Consider the following 25,720-nt stretch of genomic DNA (forward strand, 5'->3'; position numbering starts at 1 on the left):
GTGAAAGGAACTTCAGAATTTCGCTGTAACTGAGGGAAATAGGAAATGCCCAAGCCTACTTCTGCATCCATTGTTTGTTTTTTGACCTGGAGACTATTTTAGATTGCATTGAAAGACTCCAGACAGCTCTGAGCCTCTAGTTGATCACGAAAATAATGTGTGATCTGTCTTGGTGCTTCGTACTGAGACATGCTCCTCCTGATCCATCCCACTATTCAGACAGGACAAGCTCCTGTCAGTGTACGGTAGCCATTTCCCATGACCTCCTGGACCTGTGTCAAGTATAGTTTACAAATTGACATCAGTATCTAAAATCCACATATGCTAGAACATTGAAATTAGATCCTGTAAATATGCCTCCCACTGCTGCGTTATTCTATGGTGTGTCCACTTGCCATTCACTCCCAAACTGGCACACGCAGCCTCCCGCACCCTACTAACATCACCAGAGTAGGCCACAAGTAGAAAATGTAACTGTGTTAAGTGACCCCCGGCTGTCCCATGGCTCGTCGGCCATGGAGTAGAAGTAAATTTTCCTTCAGCTTGAGAGCAGTGCATTCCTGCAGGAACTCCTCACCAAGAGACCATTTGGGATAAAATACAGAGAAATGAAAGAAAGTCTGGAGTCTCAGGTGTACTATGAATTTTCAGCATGACTGGCTATGGATTTTCCTACAAAGATAGAAACACAACATACAAATGTAGCTTTATGGCGCCATCTTGTGTCTTTAAGGAACAAAATGCCCTACGGTCTCCAAAAATAACTGGTCACCTTTCCTAAGTGCTTGTTGAAGGTCTAAGAATGACCACGTGTATTGAACTCTCAAAGCCAGTTCTGGGCAAAAACTTGAGATTCTGAAGCAAAATAGGCTAGTGGTATGGCTCAAGTATTAGAGCACTTGCCTAGCAAGCACAAGGCCCAAATCCAAGTACTGTCAAGTAAGTGATATTGGTCATCAAAACAAGATACCCTATACTTGATATGATGACTGAATTCAGGTACTAAGTTAATCACATGGATATATTGACTCATTTAGTCCTAAACAAGCCATATAGGATTATGAGGTAGATTAGACATGATGACTTCTCATATTTTACAGATGGTAAAATAGGAACAATGAAAGGATAAATAACCTGCCCAGTTCGGCAATAGTGGCCAAAACCTGTAATCCTATATACTCAGTCCTCTGAGATCTGGAGAATCATGATTCAAAGCCAGGCTGAAAACTCTGTGAGACATCATCTCCAATTAACCAGCAAAATGCTAGCCTGGAGATGTCGCTGAAGTGATAGAGCACCAGTTGTGAGTGAAAAAGCCAAGTAAGGAACTCAAGGCCCTGAGTTCAAGCCCTGGTACCAGCACAAGATAAATACATAAAGCTGGCCAAGCTCATGCAGTGGCTCAGAAATGGATGTGGATTTGAACCTGATTCTAGAATATACATTCCTGATAGTTGTATGTTGCTGCTTTCTTGTGTGGAAACAAAGTTTATTGCTTTTTAATTGAGTTCTAAACCTTCTACTTATAGCACAAACATGCAGCAAGGTCTGTGAAAGCACTTTGCAGAAGGAGATGTTATACAAATGTAGAATTACTGTCAGAACCTCATTGGCCATGCTCCCACAGGAGCATTGTGGGATTGAAGGGGAGTTGACAGGCCAAGGCTCTTGTCCAAGTGAACAATTTATATTGTGGGCCATAAAATCTGAGTCCTTGCCACCCAGAATTGTCAAGAGCCCTCCTGTGCCAGCAGATGTTGGCAGGAAATGCTGTCAGGATGCATCTGTGTTGTTTCAAGCCTGTGATTACCTCTCTTTTCTCATCAGGAGGGCCTCACATCAAAGTGCAGTTCCAAGCTTTACACCTCATGGTCATGGCGCTGCCTGATGCCAACAGAGACACCGCCCAGGTATGTCACCATGAACTCACTACCTATGCGGGGGCCTGTACTGCTCAGAGGAAATGGCTCACCTGGGGTAACAGAAGTAAGGGGTGAGGACGTAGCACAGCGGAGCAAGCTGAAGAGCTACTGTTAGTCCATGCTGCCATTGCCTCTGCCCGGGAGGACAGGAAGAAGGGCCATTCTATTCTCCATGCCTCCTTGGACCTGTGAGCTTCATTTATTCCAGTCATCAAAGGAATTTTAGCCAACTAATCACTTGCCATGCTAGGTATTAGGATTGGGGAGACAGAGATGAGAAGCCTAAATGGAACGGTGTCAGAAGTAAAGGAGACCATTTCATAAATTAGAAAATACAAGAAAGACTCTGTCATTATTGATCTTTGGCTCCTCACTTCAGTCTAATTGTTAAAAAAAAAAAGGAATTCTAATGGGGGTCTTTGAAGAGGAAATTTGAAATCGTTGAATTAAATGAAATTTCTAAAATGTTTGTGTCTGAAAATGTATGAAGACAGTAGTTTTAATAATTCTAAGATGTCAGAATTTTAGGAATCACCAAATAGGATCTTGTTTTTCAGATTGCAAAAATGAGGCTCAGAGAGGTGATTTCTCTGTTAGCATATAAAGAATGTTTGGCAGAATCATATTCCATAGTTCTTCATCCAGTTATCCCTCTCTTTATTTATATTATTTGTTTGGTCTATGTTAGTAAAACAAAAAAAAAAAACCTATAGTGGGATCCAAACTTAAAAATACAAGGAGCTTCCTTCTGGGATCTGGGTCTTCTTGGTAAATTTCTGGAGATTCTGATAAGTATCTGTATTTTGATGAGTCCACAAACTTTTCAGCTTTCTCAAATCTTTTTTTCCCCCCTTTTAACGCTGACAATAGCTACACTTAGTATCTTCCTGCCTTTGGCCAGTTGCAGATTTCTAAATTGAAAGGCAATTCAATATACTACAAAATGTAAGACAAGTGGCGGGGGGGGGGGGGCGGGGGAGGGCAGGGTAAGAAGGGTAGGAGGGAGGTGACACTGGTCAAGACTCACCGTATTCATAAATCGCTTTGTTGAATGGTAACTCCCTTGTACGACTACTTAAAGATAATAAAAATATTAAGGACAGATAAAAGCAATATGAAAAACCCAGGTTTTTATTGCACACATCTGTAATCCCAGCACTTTTGGAGGAGAAGGCAGAGCATTGCAAGTTTGTGGCCACCCAGATAAGCAACTTAACGACACTATGTCTCAAACAAACAACAAGCAAAAAGAAAAAAAGGGATAAAAGTGGCACTAAAAAATTAATTTTTTATTATCATTAAGTAGTGATACCAAGGGACTTCAACATATAGTTTGAGTACAATGCTTCTTGATCGATGTTACTCCTTTTATCATTCTCACCCATGTCTCCTAACCCCACCCATCCCCTCAAGGGACCTGGTTCCATTTTCTCATATGTGCATTGACTATTATGGATGTATTCATCCAAAATGGAAAAGTTAAAAAATTAATAAACTGAGTTTACATTTGGGCTAAGAAATGAGTAACTTATGTTGTTTGAATAGGTTCTCATTTCCCAAAGAAACAATAAATTGTTTTCAACCCTAAGGCTTTAAAGGATATTTTTTTAAGAGTTCCTTTTCGCTCTTCACAACAAAACTACATTTCATGTTTATTTGAACCTCAGTGTTTTCTCTCCCTGGCTTATGTTTAATTTTTAATATTTGTCAAACTTGTTTAAGATAAGAAAATAAGAAGATGCAAGCTGTTTTTATAGACTCCAATATAGCGAACTTCCTGAATATGGAGTTCTCATAGAGCAGACGGCTGAATGTACTGCTCACCTTCCTTCTTAGCACTTGTAAGTAATTAAAGGGGGAGGAGGACACATTTCACCCATTCCACACATCTGACATTTCCCCAGCAGCCCAGTAAATGGGTATAAAATTGAGTAGTAGCAGACCAGGTATAGTGGCACTCATCTGTAATCCCAGCTACTCAAGAGGCAGAAATAGGATGACCAAGTTCTGAAACCAGCAAGGCCAAAGCTTGAGATCCTGATACGATCAGTATGCCCAGTGTGGTCCAGCGAGGAGAAGTGACCACAGTCAACGGAGCCGTTAATAACTCAGTGTTGTGACAGAACTCTGTTTCTTGTTAGGCCTTGATGAAATTCTTCAGCAAAGTGATTGCCAACGAATCAAAAAACCGAATGAGTGTGTGGAACATTTCCACCGTGATGGCGCCCAACCTCTTCTTCAGCAGAAGCAAACACTCTGACTGTGAAGAGCTTCAGCTAGCAAACACGGCTGCACACATCATCCGGCTCATGCTCAAGTATCAGAACATCCTGTGGAAGGTAACGGTGTGACGGTGCCTGGCAGGCTCCCTTGGCCCCCCCAGCAGGGCCCTCCTGTAGCTGGAGAAGCTGATCCCAGTTTGTTTGCGTCTGTCTTCACAGTTGGCCCTCCGCACCCACAGTGCTGCCTCTGGAGGCCAACAACCACAGACTAAACACATTCCCTGCAAATTGTGTCTCTACTGAATAGGCAGAGACATTTTTTCCTTATGATTATTTCCTAAGCAATAAGCAAAACAATTTAAACAACTAAACAACACTTACATTTTGTTAAGGTATGATTAGTCATCTAGAGATGAATTAAAAATATAGCAGAAGTGGAGCTGTGGCTCCAAGTGATAGAATGCTAGTCTTGAACAAAAAAGCTCAAGGACAGTGCCCAAGCCCTGAGTTCAAGCCACACACACACACACACACACACACACACACACACACGAACACATGTGGATATTTTGCCATTTTATGTAAGGAAATGCTGAGCATCCAAGGATTTTGTCTCTGAAGGAGTCTTGCAACCAATCCCCTGGGATCCCAGGAGATGACAGGACATTCTTTAAGATCTCTTATTTGACGTATTTTCACTATTGAATAGAAATCTACCCTTTCTTCCAATCTTTACAAGAACAAAGTCCATCAACTCTGGTTGCAGTGGCCAGGAAGAGTCTATATATTTTCAGTCTCGTGTTTTCCCTTTAATCAAGCTACTTTTCTTCTACAGGTCCCATCTTTTTTGATCACGCAAGTCAGAAGGATGAATGAAGCCACTATGTTGCTGAAAAAACAGCTCCCAAGTATGAAAAAGCTACTCAGGAGGAAGACCATAGAACGGGAGGTAAGGACCACAATTGGAGGCCACAGATTGGTCACAACCTAGATGGAGGTTTCTGTTTTGTTTTTGTGTCATTTAAGGACCTGAACCCAAGATCTGGGTACTGTCCTTAAGCTTTTTTCACTCAAGGCCGGTGCTTACCACTTGAGCTACACCTCATTGCTGGGTTTTGGTGATTAATTGGAGACAAGAGTCTCAGACTTGATTGCCCTGGCTAACTTGAAACCAATAATCCTCAGACCTCAGCCTCCTAAGTAGCTAGGAATATAGGCAGGAGCCACTCACACCCATTATGACCTTGATTTTTATTTCTCAGAGGGAAGCACAAAGTAACTTGTAGTTTAAAACCGAAAATGTTCTAGTCTTGTGAGTATAAACTTTGTGGGAAATGTGTTCCTAAACAGAGTGCTGTGGTCTTTCCATTTTGTTGAATGACGTGATTCAGGTTAGAATTGTTGGAATATCTATCTCATAAGTACAAAGTGTTTAATATCCAACTGAGAGCTTACCAAAAGCTGGAAATAATTACCATAGGTGCCCAAGTCAGCAGCTTAGTTCCTGTAAACTAGAATCAAGGGCAAACCAGTACCAAATAAATGGAAGTTTCTTTAGTGATTGAATAGTAGAGCAATAGGTAATCCTCAATATCTTTGTATAAATCCATTGCACCCCCAGGAAATTTTACCTATTGCAGTTTATCTGTGTGGGGATATATAATGGAACCAGATCTTACGAAATTGAACTTGGGGGTGACTGTGAGTACTAGGCCTTAATTGCACTTACCTTTAAGAAGACGTAAATACTTGAAACTCACTTTGCCTTTAAAAGGACTTATACCAAGCCATGTGTTGTAATCCTAGCTACACACATGGCATTCTTATCTCATGGAGCTCCATAAAGTGAGGCTGTGGCTCAAGGGGTCTAGTATTAGCTTTGAGTCAAAAACGAAAGCACAGTGCCCAGGCCCTGAGTTCAACCCCAGTACTGGCACACACACAAAGGAAAAAAAAACCTAGGAGGCAAATGGTTTGAAGGCCCTGAATCCTCAGCAATATGGCAGGGCACAGCTCAGGCATGGGGATGATGGATGAGTTCATGGAGAAAGTGTTGTCTGAGTTTCATCTTGAAGGATGGACAGCAGGGGCGGTGAAAAGGAAGTTCACAAAGCGGGCGGTAGATGCCGGGCCAGGGAAGCAGGAGAGCCTGCTGCTAATGAGTGTACCCCAGTCATGGCGTGTCACCCCTCTTTTTGGTAATTTGCAAAATGACGTCAAGGACGAGTCCATTTTTATTTTTTCAAAAGAGAAAATCAGCATGAAATGGTTGTACAGGAGGTTCATTTTAACATGGGTCACGAGCCCGCTCCCATCATGCTCCACTCTTCTTCGTTCTCTCACTTGACACTTGGCTATGGTGAATAGTGCAGCAGCAATATCAACATTAATGCATGCCCATATATTATTAATAACTATATCCATCGTCTGTGTTCATCCACCGCCTTACACTAGTACCTCCACGCCAGCCCAGACCTATTTCAACTTCTTAATATTGTTTTGTTAAGCTGTGTGTTAATTGTTCAAAGAGGTTCCATTATGGGATTTCACACCTGTATATCATGTTTTAGACTAATCATAAACACACATATATATAATTCTCTATGTCTGTATTTCAGGTCTAACATCCACCTATGAGATAGGACATACGACCTTTGTCCTTCTGAGGCTGGCTTGCTTTACTTAATATACTGTTTTATAATTTTCTTCTTCTTCATGGCTCAGTAATACTCTATTGTGTATTTCTTGATATACTCATCAATTATGGGAAAATGCGTGGTTTCATCACTTGGCTAGTATGAATAGGGCTGCAATGAAATGATTGGGGCTCTCTAATTTAATAATATAATTTATGTGATAATTTAATAATACAACTTGTTCTTAACAAATTATAAATTAAAGGCATGGGAAGACTTCATGAAGCTTTACAAAACATACCTGACTTCCCGCATTGCTGCTGAGTAACGTCAGCAATGAAGGCAGGCGCATGCTCAGGATGCTCTGTGCACGCATGTGCCAGTGTGAGCACAGCTGAGCCTCTGCATCCAGTGGTTCCACCCTCTACAGACTGCAGAAGATACCATGGGGGAAAACATTGCACAATCCTGAATACGTACTCACTGTTTGCTTGTCATTCCCGGACCAGTACACAACCTGTTCACACAGCAGGCAGCCCCCACATCCTGCTTCTTTGCTGTTTTTTGTACAGTAATTTATCTGTGCAACCAAAGTCGTTGAGCAGTAAGATGGTGTCTAGTTTTTTGTTATTGTGATTAATGATTTTCACTGCTAAGTAAACTTTATGTTTGTTCCTATGTCATTTCTTTCTCCACAAAGAAATCTGAACTATGAGTATACAGACATGGGGTGAGGGGGTGACTGTATCGTGTATTTTCATAAATATTGCTGAACTACATAAAGATTGTACTACATTGTTAGGTATGTCACACTTGTAATCCTAACTACTCTGGAGGCTGAGATGGGGGTGGTTTAGTTTCAAGGACAGAAATATAAAAGGCTCGAGGCGTGTCTCAGGTGGTAAAGTGCCTGCCTACCAAACACAAGACCATGAGTTCAAACCCCAGCACTGCAGAGAGAGAGAGAGACAGAAGCAAAGAAAGCGAGAGAGAAGGAGGGGCAGTGGGGAGAAAAAAAGCTGGGTGTGGTAGCTGTAATCCTAGCTACTCGGGAGGCTGAGGTATGAGGAGCACAGTTTGAAGCCAGGGTGATCAGGAGAGTCTTTAACACTCTTATCTCCAGTTAAGCACAAAAAAGGTGGGAATGGAGCTGTGGCTTAAGTGGTAGAGTATTAATTTTGAGCAAAACACAAAGAAAAGCTCAGAGACAGCACCCAGACCCCAAGTTCAAGCCCCAGGATCAGCACACACACAAAACACACTGTTTTAGATCATGCTTCCGGAAACAGCAAATACTTGCTTTCTCCATGTTTATCTTAAAGACTATATGTGTTTTCATCAGGTTCCAACCCCCAAGACCTCAAAGGTACTACAGAAGTCACCCTCTTCAAGAAGAATGGTGAGTAATATTCTCTGGCCCCACCCACCATATGCTGTATAATTTTGGACATGAGCTATTCTTGTGGTACAGTTACTCAACTCACGATTCCCAGTCTGTGATTGGGTGTCGAGTACACTCACGTGAATGCCAGGAAAGTTATAGGGGCGATGCGATTGTTGTGATCATGAGCCGGATAGCATTAGAGTTGGGATTTATCTTCCAGATGTTCCTGGGAAGCTGGGAGGAAGTGAGGTGAGGAGAAGGTAGTTTCAGGTGTCAGTCCTGACTGCAGTCAGCCAGGGACTTGGTCTTCACCCCTACCCAGATCCCTTAACATGCACTTCCCAGCACGCTGCCTTCCTTCTTGCAATAGTATTGGGTAGGAAAGATTATAAAAACTGGCCCTGTAAAAAATATATTTTGCCAGGAATGAGTGGGTCATGCTTTATAATCCTAGGTATTTGAGAGGATAAGAACAGAAGGATCACAATTTGAGGCTAGCCTGGACAGAAACATTCTCAAGACCTCTTCACCTCCTCTTAAGCCATAGCTGGATACAGTGGTGCCCACTTGTCCTCCTAGCTACGCGAGAGGCTGAGATGGGGAGGATTGAGGGTCCAGGCCAGCCAGAGCAGAAAGTACATGAGATTCCATCTCAACAGAAGAAGCTGAACATAGTGATACACACCTGTCATCCCAGCTATTATAGGAAGCCTAAATCAGATCAGGCAGATCACAGGCTAGGAATATGCTTGAGGAAAGACGTGATGCCTCATCTCCAAAAGTAGTGCATAAAAAAAGGCTGGAGGCATGAACAGGCGTGGACTGCCTGCCCGGTGGGTGTGAAGCCCTGAGTCAAAATCTCAGTACTTAAAAGAAAAGGAGTTTCAGTGAGCCAAGATTTTGAAACAAAGGGAATTTTCTGTTCTAATGAGAGAAGTGTGTGAAGGAGACAGCAGTAGTCTGACGATCCCACTTAGCTGTGAGCTGGACATCTGTGTGGTGATGCGTTAGGCAGACAGGTAGCCCCTGTTCTGTATAATACACACTCTGAAAGATGGACTTCAAGGACATGCGTGGAAGTTGACGTGGCCTGGCCTTTCACGGCCACTAATGGAGGAAAGACAGTGAGCCAAGTCCTATTTTCTACTTGATCCCTAAAGTTTCCAGAATAACTCTTCTCAAAATAATTAGGTACAGAATCCTGCTTCAAGTAGGCTTATTTGGGTCACTGTCCAATGAAGACATTGGTAGAGACATTAGATTTTTGAGGAGCCATTTTACTCCTGTCAGGAGTTGAAGGCCTGGTGAGGAAGGAAGGGAAGGCAATCGCAGAGCTCCGTGGAATGTGGCCGCGGGCTTTTCCCAGTCCCATGCGCCTCTGGTTGTATTATTTCTCAAGTGCAGCCCTGAACTGCTCTCATCCTAGTTTGACTGTGTGAATTTCTCCCCTTTGACAGTCCGACGTGCCGGAGGGGGTCATCCGAGTCCACGCTCCACTTCTGTCCAAGGTATCCATGGCCATTCAGCTCAACAGTCAGACCAAGGCCAAAGACATCCTGGCGAAATTCCAGTATGAGAACAGGTGAGCTGCCGGGAAAGGGGGAGGAGGGCCACTGCGCCTGTGCCTGGAACTCCCGGGGAGCATGCAGGGGTGGCCCTTGAGGAATTTACAACTTTGGGGATCATGCACGTTAAGCGTTGTTTGGCGATAGGCCTGTGAGCCACAAAGGCTGTTTTGTGAAACGATTCTTCCTGGGTTGCTCCTGGGGTAGCTTCATTTCCTCAGTGCGGTTCCCCTATTGGTACCACGAGAGGCTCGGCAAGTTAGTGGCGATGATCTGGCTCGATTCCCAGGATGTCCATCTCTAGGCTCCCTGTGGACACCACAGCTGCTCATAATTCTCAGAAGCAGATTGGTTCCCCTGGGTGTCTTTGCCTATCTGCCCTAAGGAACCATAAAAGAGCATCAGTCACAATGTTTTTTCCTTGTCCAGGAATGCTTACTCAAGGATTCCTTGTCAGCTTTCAAATGATGAGAAAGATGCATTAAAATTTACCGGTTGGATGGCTTCTAGTAAAAAGTCTTGGGTATCCTTAAAAACAATTCTAATTATATAAAAAAAGAGTTAGTCTTGTTGAGCCAAAAGTGCCAGTTGTAGAGGTGTAGATACTGTGTATGGTTCCATTGATATGGCATTTTTCAAGTGACAGAGGGAGGAGATGGGCTTGGGAAAGGGGAGGGGGCGGGGCTTAGCAGGGGGAGGGGATGTGGGAGGAGCTTGTCTATGAGAGGCCACTGTGAGGGTACTTGTGTTGGAGCCATGGTGTTGTCGATTATGGTGGTAGGTAAGCAGGTCCTTCTAACCTTCTACTGAAGTTAGTATACACACACACACAGACACACACACACACTCACATGCACACATATAAAACTGTGAAAGCTGAATAAGGTAAGTAGAGTTTACCAGTGTCAGTATTCTGCTTGTGTCATTATACTGTAGTTTTGCAGACTTGGTGATACTGGCTAAAGAGTACCAGGAATCTGTCTTACTTCTTAGAACCAGTGGTGAAAATACTGTTATTTCAATGAAAAGGAAACCAGGAGGAGCCAGTGAAAATGATCTATGATGTCAGAAGTCAGGACGGTGGTTTTCTTGTGGGGGAATGCTGGTGGCTCCCAAGGAAGCCCAGACTCAGTGTTCACCTTGAAAATCCATCAAGTGTTATGCCTGTGACTTTAGAACACACACACACACACACACACACACACACACACACGCCTTTACTGAAAAGGAGAAGAGTAGACAGGAGCCAACAGGAGTCTGAAGTTGACCTTCCTCTGCTGACTCAGTGTCGAGTGCAGTGAGCAGTTGTACAAACACTCGAAGCACATCCCAGGAATTTGGGCATCCAGCACTTCCTAGGTTCTTTCCTGCAGTCCAGAAGGTTCTGTGCTCTCAGTTCTTTAATAGGAGTAAATGTTTCTAATAACGGAGAGAAAAGTAGTGACTATAGAAAGGCCCAGATCCTATGAAACAACTTGGAGAGACCCTGCACTGTATGTATTATTTCTCACCACGACATGCAATTCTACAGTCATCTCAAATAAGCTGCTAGCTAAACAAAAAGAGGGCATGCATCTTCTTTCTCTCAACATAGACAACAGGACCGTCTGACATCACCAGGCTTAAGCCATTCCTGGGTTGGGAGAGGGTGCCTGTCAGAGCCTTTCCAGCAGCAGTTGAGTCTGGGATGGAAGAAACGGAATGGGACCATTGCTTTCTCTGGATTTCTTCTTACAGAATACACACTTGCAAAGGAGTCATGTTGGATGCTTTACAAAGCGCTAAGCAGGCTTAGAACTGTGACATGGACTGCGGAGAGAATACCATTCGGGAAATACAGAAATGAAAGGATTTCTTTTGCAGAGAATTGTGGCCAGTGACAGGCAGTGTTGTACATACAGCCTTGGTGGGCTCCCCGCCTACTGCGGCACAGATGTGGCTAGCACAGGCTCTCAGCTGCTACTGGCCCCCACGTACCCTGATTTAGAATTGTCCCAACCTCTCTGCACTTCAGGGTCATGTCCAGCAAACAAACAACAGCAAGAAAAAAAGCTTCTTATGTGACAAATTCTGTCATAAAGATCACCTGACCTTTATAATAATGAAAAATTTAGAAAGATCTCATGAAATATAGTTCACCAATGTACAGTGGATTGTGTGCTGCTCTGTTGCCTAACATGCAAATTTAGCTGAGATCTTAAAAGAGGATTAAATCCTATTGCCTTCTCATTTTATTTCAGTCATAGTTCATCTGACTGTATTAAAATGCAGAACCAAAGGTTATATGAAGTTGGAGGAAATATAGGTAAGCATTCTCTAATAAATTTTGACTTTCAAGTTTGCTTGGGTACTGTAAAAGAAATATATTGATATTATTGTAAAGTTTCATTTTGAAAATTGCTCAGCTAAAAGTCAAAATCAGTACATTTCTGTACTTGTTAAATCTCGTAAGAATGGTTACATGGTTTGGCTCAATAGTCTTACGATTTCAATGAGAACACTATATGCAGTAGGCTTAGGATGTTGAAGTCTTCCTGGAGATTTGTGTAAAACAAAGAGCACAACAGAATTTTTACACACACACACACACACACACACACACACACACTTTTTGTTTAACTTCTCTGTTTTAGCTCACAACCTCATTCTTCTCAGCCAGGTTTCAGTGTCTCACCCCTGTCATTCTAGATACTCAGGAGGCTGAGAGCTAAAGTTCATGGTTCAAAGCAAGACTGGGCAGGAAAGCCCACAAGACTTATCTTCAATTAACCAGCAAAAGGCTGGAAATGGAGCTGTGACTCAAACAGCAGAGTGCTAGCCTCGAGGGAAAAAGCTGAGGAACAGCACACAGGCCCTGAATTCAAGCCACATTACACACACACACACACACACACACACACACACACACACACACACACACACCCCTTCCCATTTCCTGCTGTGATGGAGGAAAGGAAGATTCCTTCTACTTCTGCCTTGTCCATATCCTTCAAGCTCCGGGTACCTTCTGAGCACCCACACAGCCAGTGCCTCGTCTCTGCTGCCCTGGGCTGGCTTTTGCACAATCACTGGCCAGTGCCTCATCTCTGCTGCCCTGGGCTGGCTTTTGCACAATCAGGGCTCTTTCCACTCCCTCCAGAATCTACAGTTTTCCTCCCATCTCTTCCATTCGCATGATAAATGCATCTTCGCTCTCTCTCCTCTCAACCCGCCTTCAAGCCCCCCCTCTTGTTCTGTTCCCCAGCAGCAAGCCTCAGCTGTCTGCACTCACTGCTTGTCCCCCAAGGGTTGAGAGCTCCCAGGCCAGCCTTCCCCTCAGCACCTCACCAGGCCCCCTCTCCTTCAGAGGTCGCTGGAGAACGGCTCAGAAACAACTCAGCGGTTCTGTCCGAGTTGATCAGTTCACATCTTTTGGTTTTGAACACCACTTTCTTCACCTTATTTCAAGGACGATCTAAGCCTCGGACTCGCCTCCCACTTCAGAGTCTTTTGCCCGTTCCTTCTTGACCTCTCTGCCTCCCGCTCTCGGAGGCAGAGGGCACGATTCCATGGAATTGTGTGTATGAATTCTTGTGAACGCTTGGATTTGCTTCCTCCGTGAGCTCAGTCTCTCTCCTTACTGACACCTTCTCAACTTGCATCCTGACCTTGGCCCCCTAGGTGCCGCATGCAGTCACTAGCACTGCACAAGGGCGTTACACTCCTCTGGCTTTTCCTAAGACTCCTGGCTCATTCTCCACTCCCCTCTGTCATGTCTTTGCTGTTGTAGCACTTCCTTAGTGGAGGTTTTCTGGCCCCTTTATGTTCGTTCCTGGCTTTGCTCTTCTCTACTATTCTTCCCACTCCCTGACACCTTATATTAAGCATATTTCTTTTCTATGCAAACATCCCAAGGGCCAGGGTCGGAGGCTGGGTGTTCACAGCTCGAGCCTACAGTGGTGCCTGGCACCTGATAACTCTCCTGCCCAGGGACAGTGCTTGAGAATAAAGCATGTTTTGAGGTAAAGCAAGAAATGCCTGTTCCCAAATGACACTTGATTTGAATTTTCTCTGGTCTTAGTCAAGTTATTGTTTGTAAAATCACTGGAGGCCTGGGTGCTGGTCGCTCACACCTGCTACTCAGGTGGCTGAGCTCTGAGAATCTTGGTTCAAAGACAGGCCAAGCAGAAAAGTCTGTGAGCCTCAGATCTCCAATTGACCAACAAAAAGTTGGAAGTGAACCTGTGGCCCAAGTGGTAAAGCATCTGTCTTGAGCAAAAACTTCCTAAGAGCGTAGCCCTTGAACTCCAGCCACCATAGTGGCACAAAAAATAATATAGAAGAATGTATTTGCATATAAATTATCATCATAATCCTTGATATATATCCTATATGAAGAAATTCTTTACATTTTCTTTTGAATTAAGATAGTGTCACCAGGGAGTAGCATTCCTGTGCTTGGCATGTCAGTGTTACCCACAGTGAATTAATCTCATAGGAGATTTATTGAGATTGTTACAGTCCTGAAAAAGTGAGTGAGAAAGAGAGAATGAGAATGATGAAGAGGAGGCTTTGACAGGGAAACTGTAAAACGTGTACATAGGAAAGGGAACTATTTCAACCTTAGAAACACAAGACTATACTCGCATGCGCACAGTTTGTGCTCCTAAAAGCATTCTTGGCTTTTCTCTTTCTTTTAGGACAGCATTGCTTGGACCCTGATGCATACATACTGGATGTGTATCATGTAAATCCTCATGCAGAATGGGTGATTAAACCCCAACCAAGACTTTGAAAAATATGCCCAGGATGGCCCTTGTCATATATTATATGCCAAAAAAAAAAATCAAAAACAATCCTGGCTTGGTTGGTTGGGGGAGCCAGCACTGCCTTGGCCGGTTTGTTCCCGTGGGCCTCTCTGTGCTTTGCCTTCCTGTGTGGGGGGGGCGGTGTCTCCAGCTCTGTGGACAAGAACTATGGAAGGGAGCTGACTCACCCTTGGAGCCGAAGGTTCTCGTCATGTTCCTTGACGAGAGGATAGGAGGCGTGGTCCATCCGGAAGAAAGGCCCTCGAATCCGAACTCCCACCACTCGCCTTCCCTTGACTTTGCAGCCGGCATGAACTTGGCCCTACAGCTGGAAATCACCACTTCCTGCCGTAGCCCGTGCCACCAAACACGAGAAGGGAAGAGACCCTTCTTTTTTTTATACTTTGTTCTATACTCATTTCACCTTATTTGAGCAAGAATGCCAGAAATGGCCTTCATTTCTGTCCTACAAGGAATCTGCTTTCCACAGGGAGTCGGTTTCTAATGTGACACTACAATGTTGCGTGCACTTGAGTCTACAGGAAGCTGTTCTGTGGACGGGTGTCCGTGGGTGAGCCGTTGGTGTCCTGGAGCACATGCCTGTGTCTCTGTCCGTGAAAACAGAGGTTTCATGGCGGCCCATTCTGTGAGCTCACCGATACAGACACACCGGAGGCTTCCGCGGCAGCCAGTAGCCAAAGCGCCTTGGCCTTCCCATCAGGTTTTGGTGCTCCACGAATATCCTTCTGGGTATCAGGAACGAGATCCCCAGTTTACGTTGTATAATAATAGAAAAGCACTTTGCAACAACAGCCTAAAAACACTACCACTAAAACTATGTCTGACAAGTTCTAAAAGCAGATTTTTGTTTTGCCTCATTAGTCACAGACTAGCCAGGCCCTGTGGGTTAGCACCCGTGAGCCGGGCACGTCACCGTCAGAACCTTGCAGTGGTTCCCTAGATCCCCAGTGGGCCAAACCCAGGTCGTCTGCATTTCCTAAGTGTGCGAAGGAATGGCACTGAGTCGCAGAGTCGTCACTGCATGTGAGCCCGCTCACCACAACACAGACCCCTGGACCCCAGGCACACGCTCTGGCTGGGCTCCCCAGATTTCGAGTTCGATAGATTTGTAGTTTGATAGATTTATTTGAGCCTTAGAAACGCAAGAATATATACTTAAGACCTAAATGAGTCTCCCTTGCAATTCAAACGAAGTAGAGTCCCAAATTTAGAAAACACTTCTTGGGCTCCTAAGGCACAGGGCAGGATGGTAATGGTCTTAAAGAGTACATGTGGAAGGAATAACTCCCATGCTCTTCATGCCTTGGTGTCTGTGTAAAGCATTATTTATATTCAACATGCAGACCACTGTGTTTCTGGCCTTTGGGATTTTTGTCACCACTTTTATAGAAAATACAGAGTCATTCGCAAATTATAATTTCCTTTGCCTGACAACTCACTAGAAACAAAATATACAATCTGTAGGTTTATTTTTTTATTTCTCCTTTGCATCTGTTTTCAGTATATTGATGGCATATGAGTTTACATAAGGAATTTCCAGAATCTGTGAAATTCTTCTATCATTCTTGCAATTTAAGAAAGACTAAGCATTTCATTTTATATACTTGCCAAATCCCCAAACCAATCATTATGGCTACATGTGGAAGAAATTCTTCTACAAGCTCCCTTGCATTTGTGTATGTACATGAAAGAGGCTGACCTTTTGTATTTCTTCTCATTCACATAGTTCTGTTCTGTGATATTTATACAGAAAACTTACAAATCTATTCAATTTCTTCTTTTTAGTTTAGAGTTGTCATTTCTTTTCATATTAGAACCTGTACCTTCATTCCAAAGGTTTTATGATCAGTTTATTGAAAAACATGGCAACTTTTAGATTACTATGTAATATGGAAGGTGACGTCAATGTCAAAATCATCAGAGGGAATTTTTATTCTAATCTTTATTAAAGCTTATTAATAGTGTAGCAAAGAATGTTAGCAGACACACTACTATTTGTGTGGCTAAAGAAGTTCTTTTTGCTAATTTTATTCTTCACAAATAAATCCCTACAGTTACATTTAAAATGCTTGCCACCCTGGGCCACTGCGACTTACCCTAGCTCCTTGGGAGGCTGAGATCCAAGGATGGCAGTTTGAAGCCAGCCCAGGCAGGAACGTCCATGAGACTCTTACCTCCAATTAACCACCCAAAGCCAGAAGTAGAGTGCTAGCCTGGAGCCAGAAAGCTCAGAGGTAGTGCAGTGCTCAGGCCTGAGTTCAAGCCCTAGGACTCGTGCGCACATGCACGCGTGTGTGCGCGCACACACACAAATACACACACAGTATTGAAAGAATATTTCCCTTATCAAGGGTTATAAGATTCAGTAAACTAACCTGTATCAGTGGTTAGCACATTTTCAAGCAGAAGGCCAGATGCATGGCTTGTAAATGGCTCCTCGCCGTCTCCCCTTTCCCAAGTGCTCTTGGTACACAATTTGGAGAATATGCTCTCTAAGAAGGAATTGCCAGGGATAAATTTCTTAGCAACACACATTAAGGAAATTCCTGGAACTGGCCCATTTTCCCTCCACTTTGAACAGTGGATCCCTTGTGCAGTGGCTCACTCGGGAATGTGATTTGGGGAGTCAGTGGCCTTGGAACAAACGGGAAGGCCAGCTCTCTGCTGTGTATGTATAGTATGAACTACCTCACTTACTCTGCTTGGGAAAACAAGGTAGTGGTCTTTAATACTCTGTCCTTGAATCTAAATATTTAATAAATCACTTCAGTTAGCTTTCATTGTACATCTGATAAAATGCATTTACAGATGTAAAATAGTTTTAGTAAAAGCTTGAAAACCAAAAATGCCAGCATCGCTGACAGAACCTGTGTCCATTAGTGACTCTCACCTGTTCCTAGCCACCCGGAGAGCCACCTTGTCAGGGTTTTATGTTCATTTCTACCTTCAGGCATTCTCAGTGGCTAATCACGTTTCACTTGACTGAAAACAGGAGATTAAAGTGTCCCTTCTTCCTTGCAAGCATATTTCAGCTCTTCTTTCCTTCTGCATGTATTGCTTGCCTGAAATGGCCGTGGACGAGGATGAGATAGTCCCCAATGGGCATTTCCAACTCCTCCCCACAGATATATCACTTAATAAAAAAAAAAAATACTTCGACGTGGGCTTACAGTGTTTCTTTCAAGCATCCCAACAGTTTTATTCACACACCAACTTACTTTTTCTTTCAGGAATTTTTCAACTACCTTCTAAAAGGTGTGATTTGATGACAAGATTGTTTCACCAGAAAATGTTGTGTGTTCACTGCTACCTCAAAGTTCCCACTGACTCCGCTCTCAGCCTTCACTGCTAAGCAGAACATGAATGTGGAAATTAAGCCCCATGAGAAATCGTTACCATGTGACCCAATTCTAGGAAAACAATTTACTTTATTTCATTCTTAATTTTATTTCCATTATCTGTATCTAACCCCCAAGCCCTTGATTCAGGAGGGAATCAATTTGGTGGTGGTAACTTTTTTAGTACAAAATATGTTTAACCTAAAAGCTTTGCATGCTCTACATCCCTGTAGTAAGTCAGCAATAGTTTTAGGCACAGAGTTCACAGATGACCCAGGACCCCAGAATGCCACTCTTGGCCACATGTCTTTGAAGACATGAATTTGCAAGTTTCAAGGGTCTCTTTGGTCACAACACTACAGGACAGTAACCTGTAAATAAATCTTTTGGACTCCGTATAAAATCAAGTGTGAGGGGCTGGAGATATGGCCTAGTGGCAACAGTGCTTGCCTCGTATACATGAGGCCTTGGGTTCAATTCCCCAGCACCACATATACAGAAAACGGCCAGAAGTGGTGCTGTGGCTCAAGTGGCAGAGTGCTAGCCTTGAGCAAAACAGAAGCCAGGGACAGTGCTCAGGCCCTGAGTCCAAGGCCCAGGACTGGCAAAAAAAAAGAAAAATCAAGTGTGAATACTTCAAAGTAAGGCATTGAGCTAGTGGTGTGACTTGGTGGTGGTGGACTTGCATCGCAAACATCAGGTCCTGAGTTCAAATCCCCAGTATTTCCAAACCAAAAAAGAATGATGTTTGATGTCCTCTTCGATTCATAGCAGAGGACAAGTCTGGCATTCCTGTGTGGTTAGAATCAGGTTCTCATTTCTGATGAGCCAAGTTGAAGAAAAGACTTTCAGGAGAAAGAAATTACCTATCCTAGTATTAAAACATGCATATGCCCTCATCAGATCCATCCACATCGCTTCAGTAAGAGATATACCTTCCTAGTTAACCAGATTAGGTGGGGAGAGGAACTAGAAAGGTAAGCTTAGTCTTCATAGAGCTCAGTGGTATATTTCCCACTCAACTCACAAAATCATGAGGGCAGGCTTGAGCATCTCAGGTTGGACTTCTCCAATCGGAAGGCACTCTCCCTTCTCTGGACCAACCCAATTATTTACAGCCCCAATCTTAAGAGATTCTTGAGGATTGTGAGTATATTTACATTACATAATATTTTTTAAACTTTAATAAATCAAAGTCTGGTACCAAATATATATATATGTATATATATAATACATGGTATCAAATATATGCTTTAACAATGCATCACATTTGTAAAAGTTCCAAACTCATTCCAAACAAGATTTTTAAAGTTTTATGCCTAAACTCATTTCACCTACAATGAAAAACTAAAACCAACCCCACATTAGTAGTGACTTTTTTGGCTTCTCAAGTCAAAAATCTTGGAAGTTCCTTGAAAGGTTCTGCATATTCCAATTCGCTTCTTGCAGGTTTGGGGGCAGAAGTTGGAAACAGTTCCAGCCGGCGGCAAGGGCCACGGCCATGCCTGGCCTCCCCTACTTTGCACTTTATGACATTTGCTACATATCCTCGGATACAATATGCATATTCATGAATTCAATACGTGTACGTTGTGTAATGATCAATTCAGAGGCTTAGCATATTCATCCCTTTAAACATTTACCATGTCTTTGAGACTATTCCCATTCCTCTTAATGACGTTACTGTTCCTCCCGTTTAATAATACAAGTAGACTGACCCCCTCTTCCCCATACTGCAGACTCTTAGTAACAATCTGCTGCAGAACTATTTGAGTCAACTTTTTTTATATTTGGCAGGTGAGTGAGATCATGCACTTGCAAACATTTAGACTGTTGAGTTTTTTGTTTTTTACCCTTTCCCAGCTGTCAATGGTCGTTACTCTATCCTGCTTTTCCGGTATCTGACTCTAGATGGCAGCAGAGGATTTCTATTCATTCTAAATCAGTTGGTTAACCCGCTTCAGGCCCAGCCCAGCACAGGGTGGCCGTGCTTGTGTTATTCTGCCTATAACTCTGCCGTGAGCTGAGGGATCCGAGGTCCTTCAGATTGTCCTCCTGCCAGAGGCCCGGGACTGAGGAGCCTGAGACCTTGCATTGTGCCGGCATGTGGTGTGTAGTGGAAATCAGTTGCCCACAACCCCTGGCTTGTGTGGGCCTGACAGGTAATCCTAGCTTTGTGCACAGACAAAGGACAATGAATGAATGACCATCAAATCAAAGAGCCTCTTCCTTCTTTGTTGGCTGATGGGATGCACAAGATTTGAAAGGTGATAGAAACCTGCCCTGTTGGGAAAACACCTGAATATTTTTCATGTTCTAATGGGAGATCGCATACTGGGCACCCAGTTAAGTAAAGGTCGTGCATTCCCGTGCTCTGGACTGGCCAGTCCAACTCCTTAACCCTGAATCTGGTCCCAGATTTGTCCACTCCTGAAGTTGGAGGCCTGCTCCTGGTCCCAAGCAACACCAAAGCCCCTTCCCAAAGACCTCTGCAAAAATGGACACAATAAACGTGCAGGAACCAAGTTCTGGGGGTGCTGATGAACCCCTCCTGCCGCCACTCACCCTCTGCACCTCTAATTGATCAGATGAGTCTCGACCTGTCAGGATTCTGCCATCTCCCCCAAATCTGCTTTTCCCCACCAGTCAATTCCACTCTTCTTGACTTTCGCCACTGGCCATAGTGTGCTGCACCCCTCAAGGGCCCCCACTACAGCTGAGCCATGCGGGTGCCCTTCCCTCCAACATCCAACATCTAGAACGCTGAAGAATCTGCCTCTGGTATTTCATGACAATTTGGTTATTAGCACATTTGCGCTGCTCCCTATCAGCTGGGCAGCTTAGATCTGTATCCAGGACACGAGCTGCCCCTAGCAATCCCATCCCTACAGAGCAAGCACATTGTAAACGGTGCTGCCAGTCCTCAAATACTAGTTACACCCACAAGGAAAGCTGGCTACAGCCATCTTCTCAAGTCTTACCATTCTCCTCCTTGCACCCTAATTTTAACCCTGAATGAAATCTTGACCTACTTAGGCTGATTTTGGCCTCCCTCCTCTCCCCTGCCCTATTTCCCTCAGTATCCAATTCAGGTGCTAAGTTGGATTAATTGGTGTTTGTTGACAAATGTTCATCACTTAGGTCTGTATCATTCCTAAATAACATGAACCATGGAAACAGCTTCAGAGATTAGGTCGAATGGAAAATGTCTAATTATAAAAGGTCTGTCTGTTGGGCCCTCTCTTCCAGGTTGAAGGAGCTTTGACCACAGAATGGAGTTTACACGTGGCCCTCTTGTGCTCCAAACCCATGCAAGGGGTAACGACAGAAGAGCCTAAGAGCAGTAGAATAGAATACTGTTCCTTGTTCTGTTCCTTTCCGTTTGAAATGGAAGAACTTTGGTTAATCAGTTAAACTGAATGATTAAATCATTAATCTCTCAATTGCCACTTGCTAATATCCTTTCTCCATCTAGGACGCAATTCCTCTCCAGGAGCTTGGTTGGAAACAGTCTGCTTGTAATGTCAGATCACCAACCAGGGCGAGAGTGAAAACCAAAGAGAAAAGTTGTCAGGAAAGTAGAAAAGTGACATGAACAGAGAAAAATCAAAGAATTGAGTGGAAGAAAAACATACTGAACAAGGGAAATTCTATAGAGGGTTGTATGTAACTAGATTCACTTAAAATTTCATAGATAGGTATAGATATGAGAGTGTACTATTTTCTAATTTCCTTATGTGTACGGGGCTCAGACTTGTTATATAGAGGGAAGTTTCGCCCTCTTGGAAACCAGCATGTTGAACTTTGACATGAAGGGTGAGAAGAAACTACAGGCATGATGGGTATGCTTCCCTACTTGGTGTAGTGATGGTCACCGGGGTATATACACACAAACACATCACACTGCGGGTTTTATACAGTTTATTATATGCCGATTGCACCTCAACAAGGGCATCTTTAAAGGCCCACAGCTCCGGGCTGAAGCAGCTTGGCCACCCTGGGTGCCCAGCCCACTGCACCACCCTGGGAGCTAAATCAAGCTGTGCTCTAGCCTCGTCTGGAAGAATGAGTGGGGTGGGGGGGTGGGTGGAGAGCTGCTGTGTGTCATGCACAGAATAACTCCTGAGGGGAGACCAGAGCTCTCTGGGCTACTTTACAACATCTCAGCGGGCCACACGCTTCCCACGTGGGGTGACAGACACGACCAGCAGTCACACTGTCAGGACAGCTGTGTTGGGGTTGCGGGTGCTGGGCCACGGCTAGCTCCACACCACTGGGGCGGTGGGGGAAATGGCTGGAAGGCGTGCAGATGCCTTGCATTGCAGATGCCTCACCTGCTAGGGAACGTGGGGGGTAAACAAAGAAGGCATCATTTTAGCCCTCCCTGGGGTTCTAAAGGAACCCATCATCGTGGCTCGTGGCCTTCCTAACAACTCCTTCCACATTTTTTGAGAAGTGGGAATGAAACTTGAAGCAACAGGAAGAATCCTTCATGCATCTGACCTGCAAATGGTGTGGTGCTAAGGGCCACGCAGCACCGATTGTATTTGGTGACTCCTAGTCACAGCTTTTGATTTTTGCTACAAGTAGTTTTTTTTTTTAGCGTATATTAATTGTACAAAGCACTGAGTTTCACTGTGATATTTTCACAGACATGTAAAATGTACTTAGGTCACATCCATGCCTCATCCCCACCCCGCCCCCCTCCTGCTTCTTGAGGTATTTTCCCCATTGGATAATGTCACCCACATTACTAAGAAATGAAGTTCCCATTGCAAAAAGCAAAACACAATCTACTACTCCCCACAGGACCTCTGGAGCCGACCTGCTGCCCCATCAGGACGCAGCTCAGGAAATCAGGCGGGACGCGGCCACCTCACATGCTTCATGCCCAGGAAGAACAATTCTCTTGAGAAGACGTCTTCCTGAAAAACACACAGTCAACATGCACACATCAGAGAGTTTTAAAATTAGGGGAAACAATTAAAAACAAGTCTTCAAAGCTGGGCACCCTCCTGTAATCCTAGCTACTCAGGAGGCTGAGATCCAAGAATCATGGTTCAAAGCCAGGAAAGTCCATGAGACTCACCTAATTAATCAATGGAAAGCCAAAGTGGGAGCTGTGGCTCAAGTGGTAGATGCTAGCCTTGACATAAAAGCTCAGTGACAGTCCAGGCTCTGAGTTCAAGTCCCAGTACCGGCATACTGTCTTTAGCTTGTATTCTAATCCTTCTGTACTTGTGTAAAGCTACTACAAGGCAGCCTCGGGCTTGCACGTGGCAGCCCATCTCCACCTCTGCAAACACACAGAAACATGCAGAGCTCACCTGAATGTGAAGACAGACTGGCTGCAGTCCAGGTTCGCTGGCTGATTCCCGTGGCTCTGACATCTGGCCAGCGAGGCAGACCTAAGAATGTTCACCTCTCCAAGCTGGACCAATCTTCAATTCCTCCATAAAGGAGACGTGAGAGCGGCCTCCTCTGATAGGGAAAATTATTCTGTCCAACCCCTGACAACAAAAGTCACCAAGTGAGTGAAATGAAAACATATGCACTAAGAAACAAATGTCCTAGGTGACACCACCTTTTGCTTTCCCCCTCACCAAAGCATCCCACAATAGATTATAAGGCTACGGCATGCTTGGATTTTTAAAAGGCTCTAATTCAACCCATTTATTCACAAAGTAATCTTGCATTATGCCTGAAAAAATTCCACAAATTTCTCTTTCCTCTCTAAGATACGCTCCCTTTCAGTCTACGTCATCAGCTACATTACCAGGTCTGGAAAAACTACTGTCATTAACCTTTACCTGAAGAACCATTACCTGAAGTCAGGACACTGTTCATGCAGAACAAAACTAAAGTCCCAATTGGACCACTGGATCTGACCTCAGGGTACTGAGAAAAAGTTCTACCAAGAGCTTCCCACTGGCTTGTGGATAGACAGGAATGGATGGAGGATTCTGCTGGGGGACTCCTGTGAGGACACAGTGAAAGGCCAGCAGGAAGCTCAACAGAAAACCAACTGGGAAGTCATCAGCTCAGTACACGCCCCCACTGTGCTGAGCCCACTTAAAGGCAGGTGTGGCTTTATGCATCTTTTAGCACCAAGTTCCCTTGAGTTTATGTTGTTGTTGGTCATAGGGCTTGAACTCGGGGCCTGGGCTCTGTCCTTGATCTCTTTTGCTCACACAGCTAGCACTCTACCACTTTGAGCCACAGCACCACTTCAGGGTTTCTGGTGGTAAATGAAGATAAGAGTCTCAGGGACTTTCCTGCCTGGACTGGTTTTGAACTGCAATCCTCAGATCTCAGCCTCCTGAGTAGCTAGGGTTTCAGGTGTAAGCCACCAGCACCCAAACCCCCTGAAAGTTACAAGACTAATGTTACAATATACTTCTCAAAAACCTATTAAAGGCACAGTTAACATCCAACCTGGCCCTCTTACATGTCTCTCAATTTCAATTGCACAGTTTAGCAATAAACTTTATATAAGAACTCGGAATTTTTTTTTTAATTTTAGCAATAGAACAGCAATATCCCAGCGGGCAAATATTAGGGATTGATGATTCATTTATATGCATCCATATAAATTTTATCTTAGAATAAAGGCACTCCCAAGGTGATGCTATTGATATTTTGGCCCAGGCAGTTCTTCGCTGGGGCTCTTCTGCGTATCTGGTAGGATGTACAGCAGCAGTTGGCTTTTTCCACTAAGTGTGAAACACACACACACACTCACCCATACATTCTCAGACCTCCCCTCACACACTAATATTACCTCACAGATAGCATGCTCCCCTTCACGTGCACGTTTATATTCCTACTCAGACATGCATGCAGTCGCGCGGTGCCTACCCACCCGTACCACACACACCACACGCGGGCACATCCACGTCTCTACGCGCCTGCCAGCCTTGCTCCCGGCTGAGGACCACTGAGCTACGGATGGATGCTTGGGGCAGTGTGTGTCTCTACTCCCGTTTGTGTTCCTCTCTTGCTATTTATAGAAAACAACCACAGGCATTGCTTCCTATGTGTTTCTATAAAAACCCGCGGCTCCCACTAGCAGTGCCATCCGGGAGGTCCAGGACAGGGTCTTGAGCAGGGAGGTCCTGCGCATGCTCCGCACAGCCTGATTGAACCGGGGTGGGGGGGGGGTGGGGAGGACGGGGGGGAGGGGGAAAGCAGGGGAGGGAGGATGGGGGGCGGGGAGCACGGAGCGCACCGCACCCGGGCCGCGCGCCCTCACATTTACCTAGGTCCAGCCGGCCTCCCAGGCCTCCATCCCGCGTCCATTCGGTCGTCCTCTGAAACACGAGAATCCAGGGGCGCTGAACCCCGAACCCGGATCCGAGGGTCCCCGGGGCAATGGGCCTCTTCTGGAGATCCCGGCGGGCCCGGGGCCAACACCGGGACGCCACCGACCCCATGCAGGGTGGAGGCCCTGGGCCCGTACCCCGCTGACCGCGCCACTCCTTCCCGGCTCCAGCCCCGACCCCTGACCCCCGACCTTGGCCCCGACCCTCGACTCGGGTCTGTGGGCTCTGCCCGGTGGCCGGGGACCATGCTCGCTTGCCCAGGCCGAGGTCCACCGCCAGACCTGCGCCTGCCCCCTCTCCCCCTCCCCAGCCCGCACCCCACCGGCCTCGCCCCGCCGGCCTCCCCGCTACTCCCCGTGCCTCTCCCCTCTCCGGCCCGCAGGGATCACCTCAGCGTGGAGCGCTCATCTTTCTAGGGCCCCTGGGAGCGCAGCCGCTATATATAGGGTGCCCCGCCCCCAAGCCGCCCTCAGCCAACCGCCCCAACCGCCCTCCGACGTCCCGCCCTTGGCCCCGCCCCTTA

General features: G+C 45.0%; 1 protein-coding gene and 1 long non-coding RNA gene across 7 annotated transcripts in view; one reads left to right on the forward strand and one right to left on the reverse strand.

The window, feature by feature from the left end:
- The window catches only part of Arhgap28 (Rho GTPase activating protein 28), a 159,306-nt gene extending 142,585 nt beyond the window's left edge, over positions 1–16,721 (forward strand). For all 6 annotated transcript variants that reach the window (XM_048363583.1, XM_048363587.1, XM_048363588.1 and 3 more), the window contains 7 exons: positions 1,828–1,910; positions 4,064–4,261; positions 4,980–5,093; positions 8,123–8,179; positions 9,622–9,746; positions 11,970–12,034; positions 14,409–16,721. In XM_048363583.1, coding sequence (XP_048219540.1) covers positions 1,828–1,910; positions 4,064–4,261; positions 4,980–5,093; positions 8,123–8,179; positions 9,622–9,746; positions 11,970–12,034; positions 14,409–14,503 — 737 coding nt within the window. In that variant the 3' untranslated portion in view covers positions 14,504–16,721. The remainder of the gene's footprint in view (positions 1–1,827; positions 1,911–4,063; positions 4,262–4,979; positions 5,094–8,122; positions 8,180–9,621; positions 9,747–11,969; positions 12,035–14,408) is intronic.
- Positions 16,722–22,337: 5,616 nt separating this feature from the next.
- Positions 22,338–25,187, reverse strand: LOC125364135. The gene is made up of 3 exons (XR_007213418.1): positions 25,128–25,187; positions 23,203–23,385; positions 22,338–22,800 (listed from the first exon to the last, which is right to left on the reverse strand). It is a non-coding gene; the product is annotated as an uncharacterized LOC125364135 (long non-coding RNA).
- Positions 25,188–25,720: the final 533 nt, after the last annotated feature.

Source organism: Perognathus longimembris, chromosome 15 (assembly GCF_023159225.1).
Source record: "Perognathus longimembris pacificus isolate PPM17 chromosome 15, ASM2315922v1, whole genome shotgun sequence".
Taxonomy (NCBI): Eukaryota; Metazoa; Chordata; class Mammalia; order Rodentia; family Heteromyidae; genus Perognathus; species Perognathus longimembris.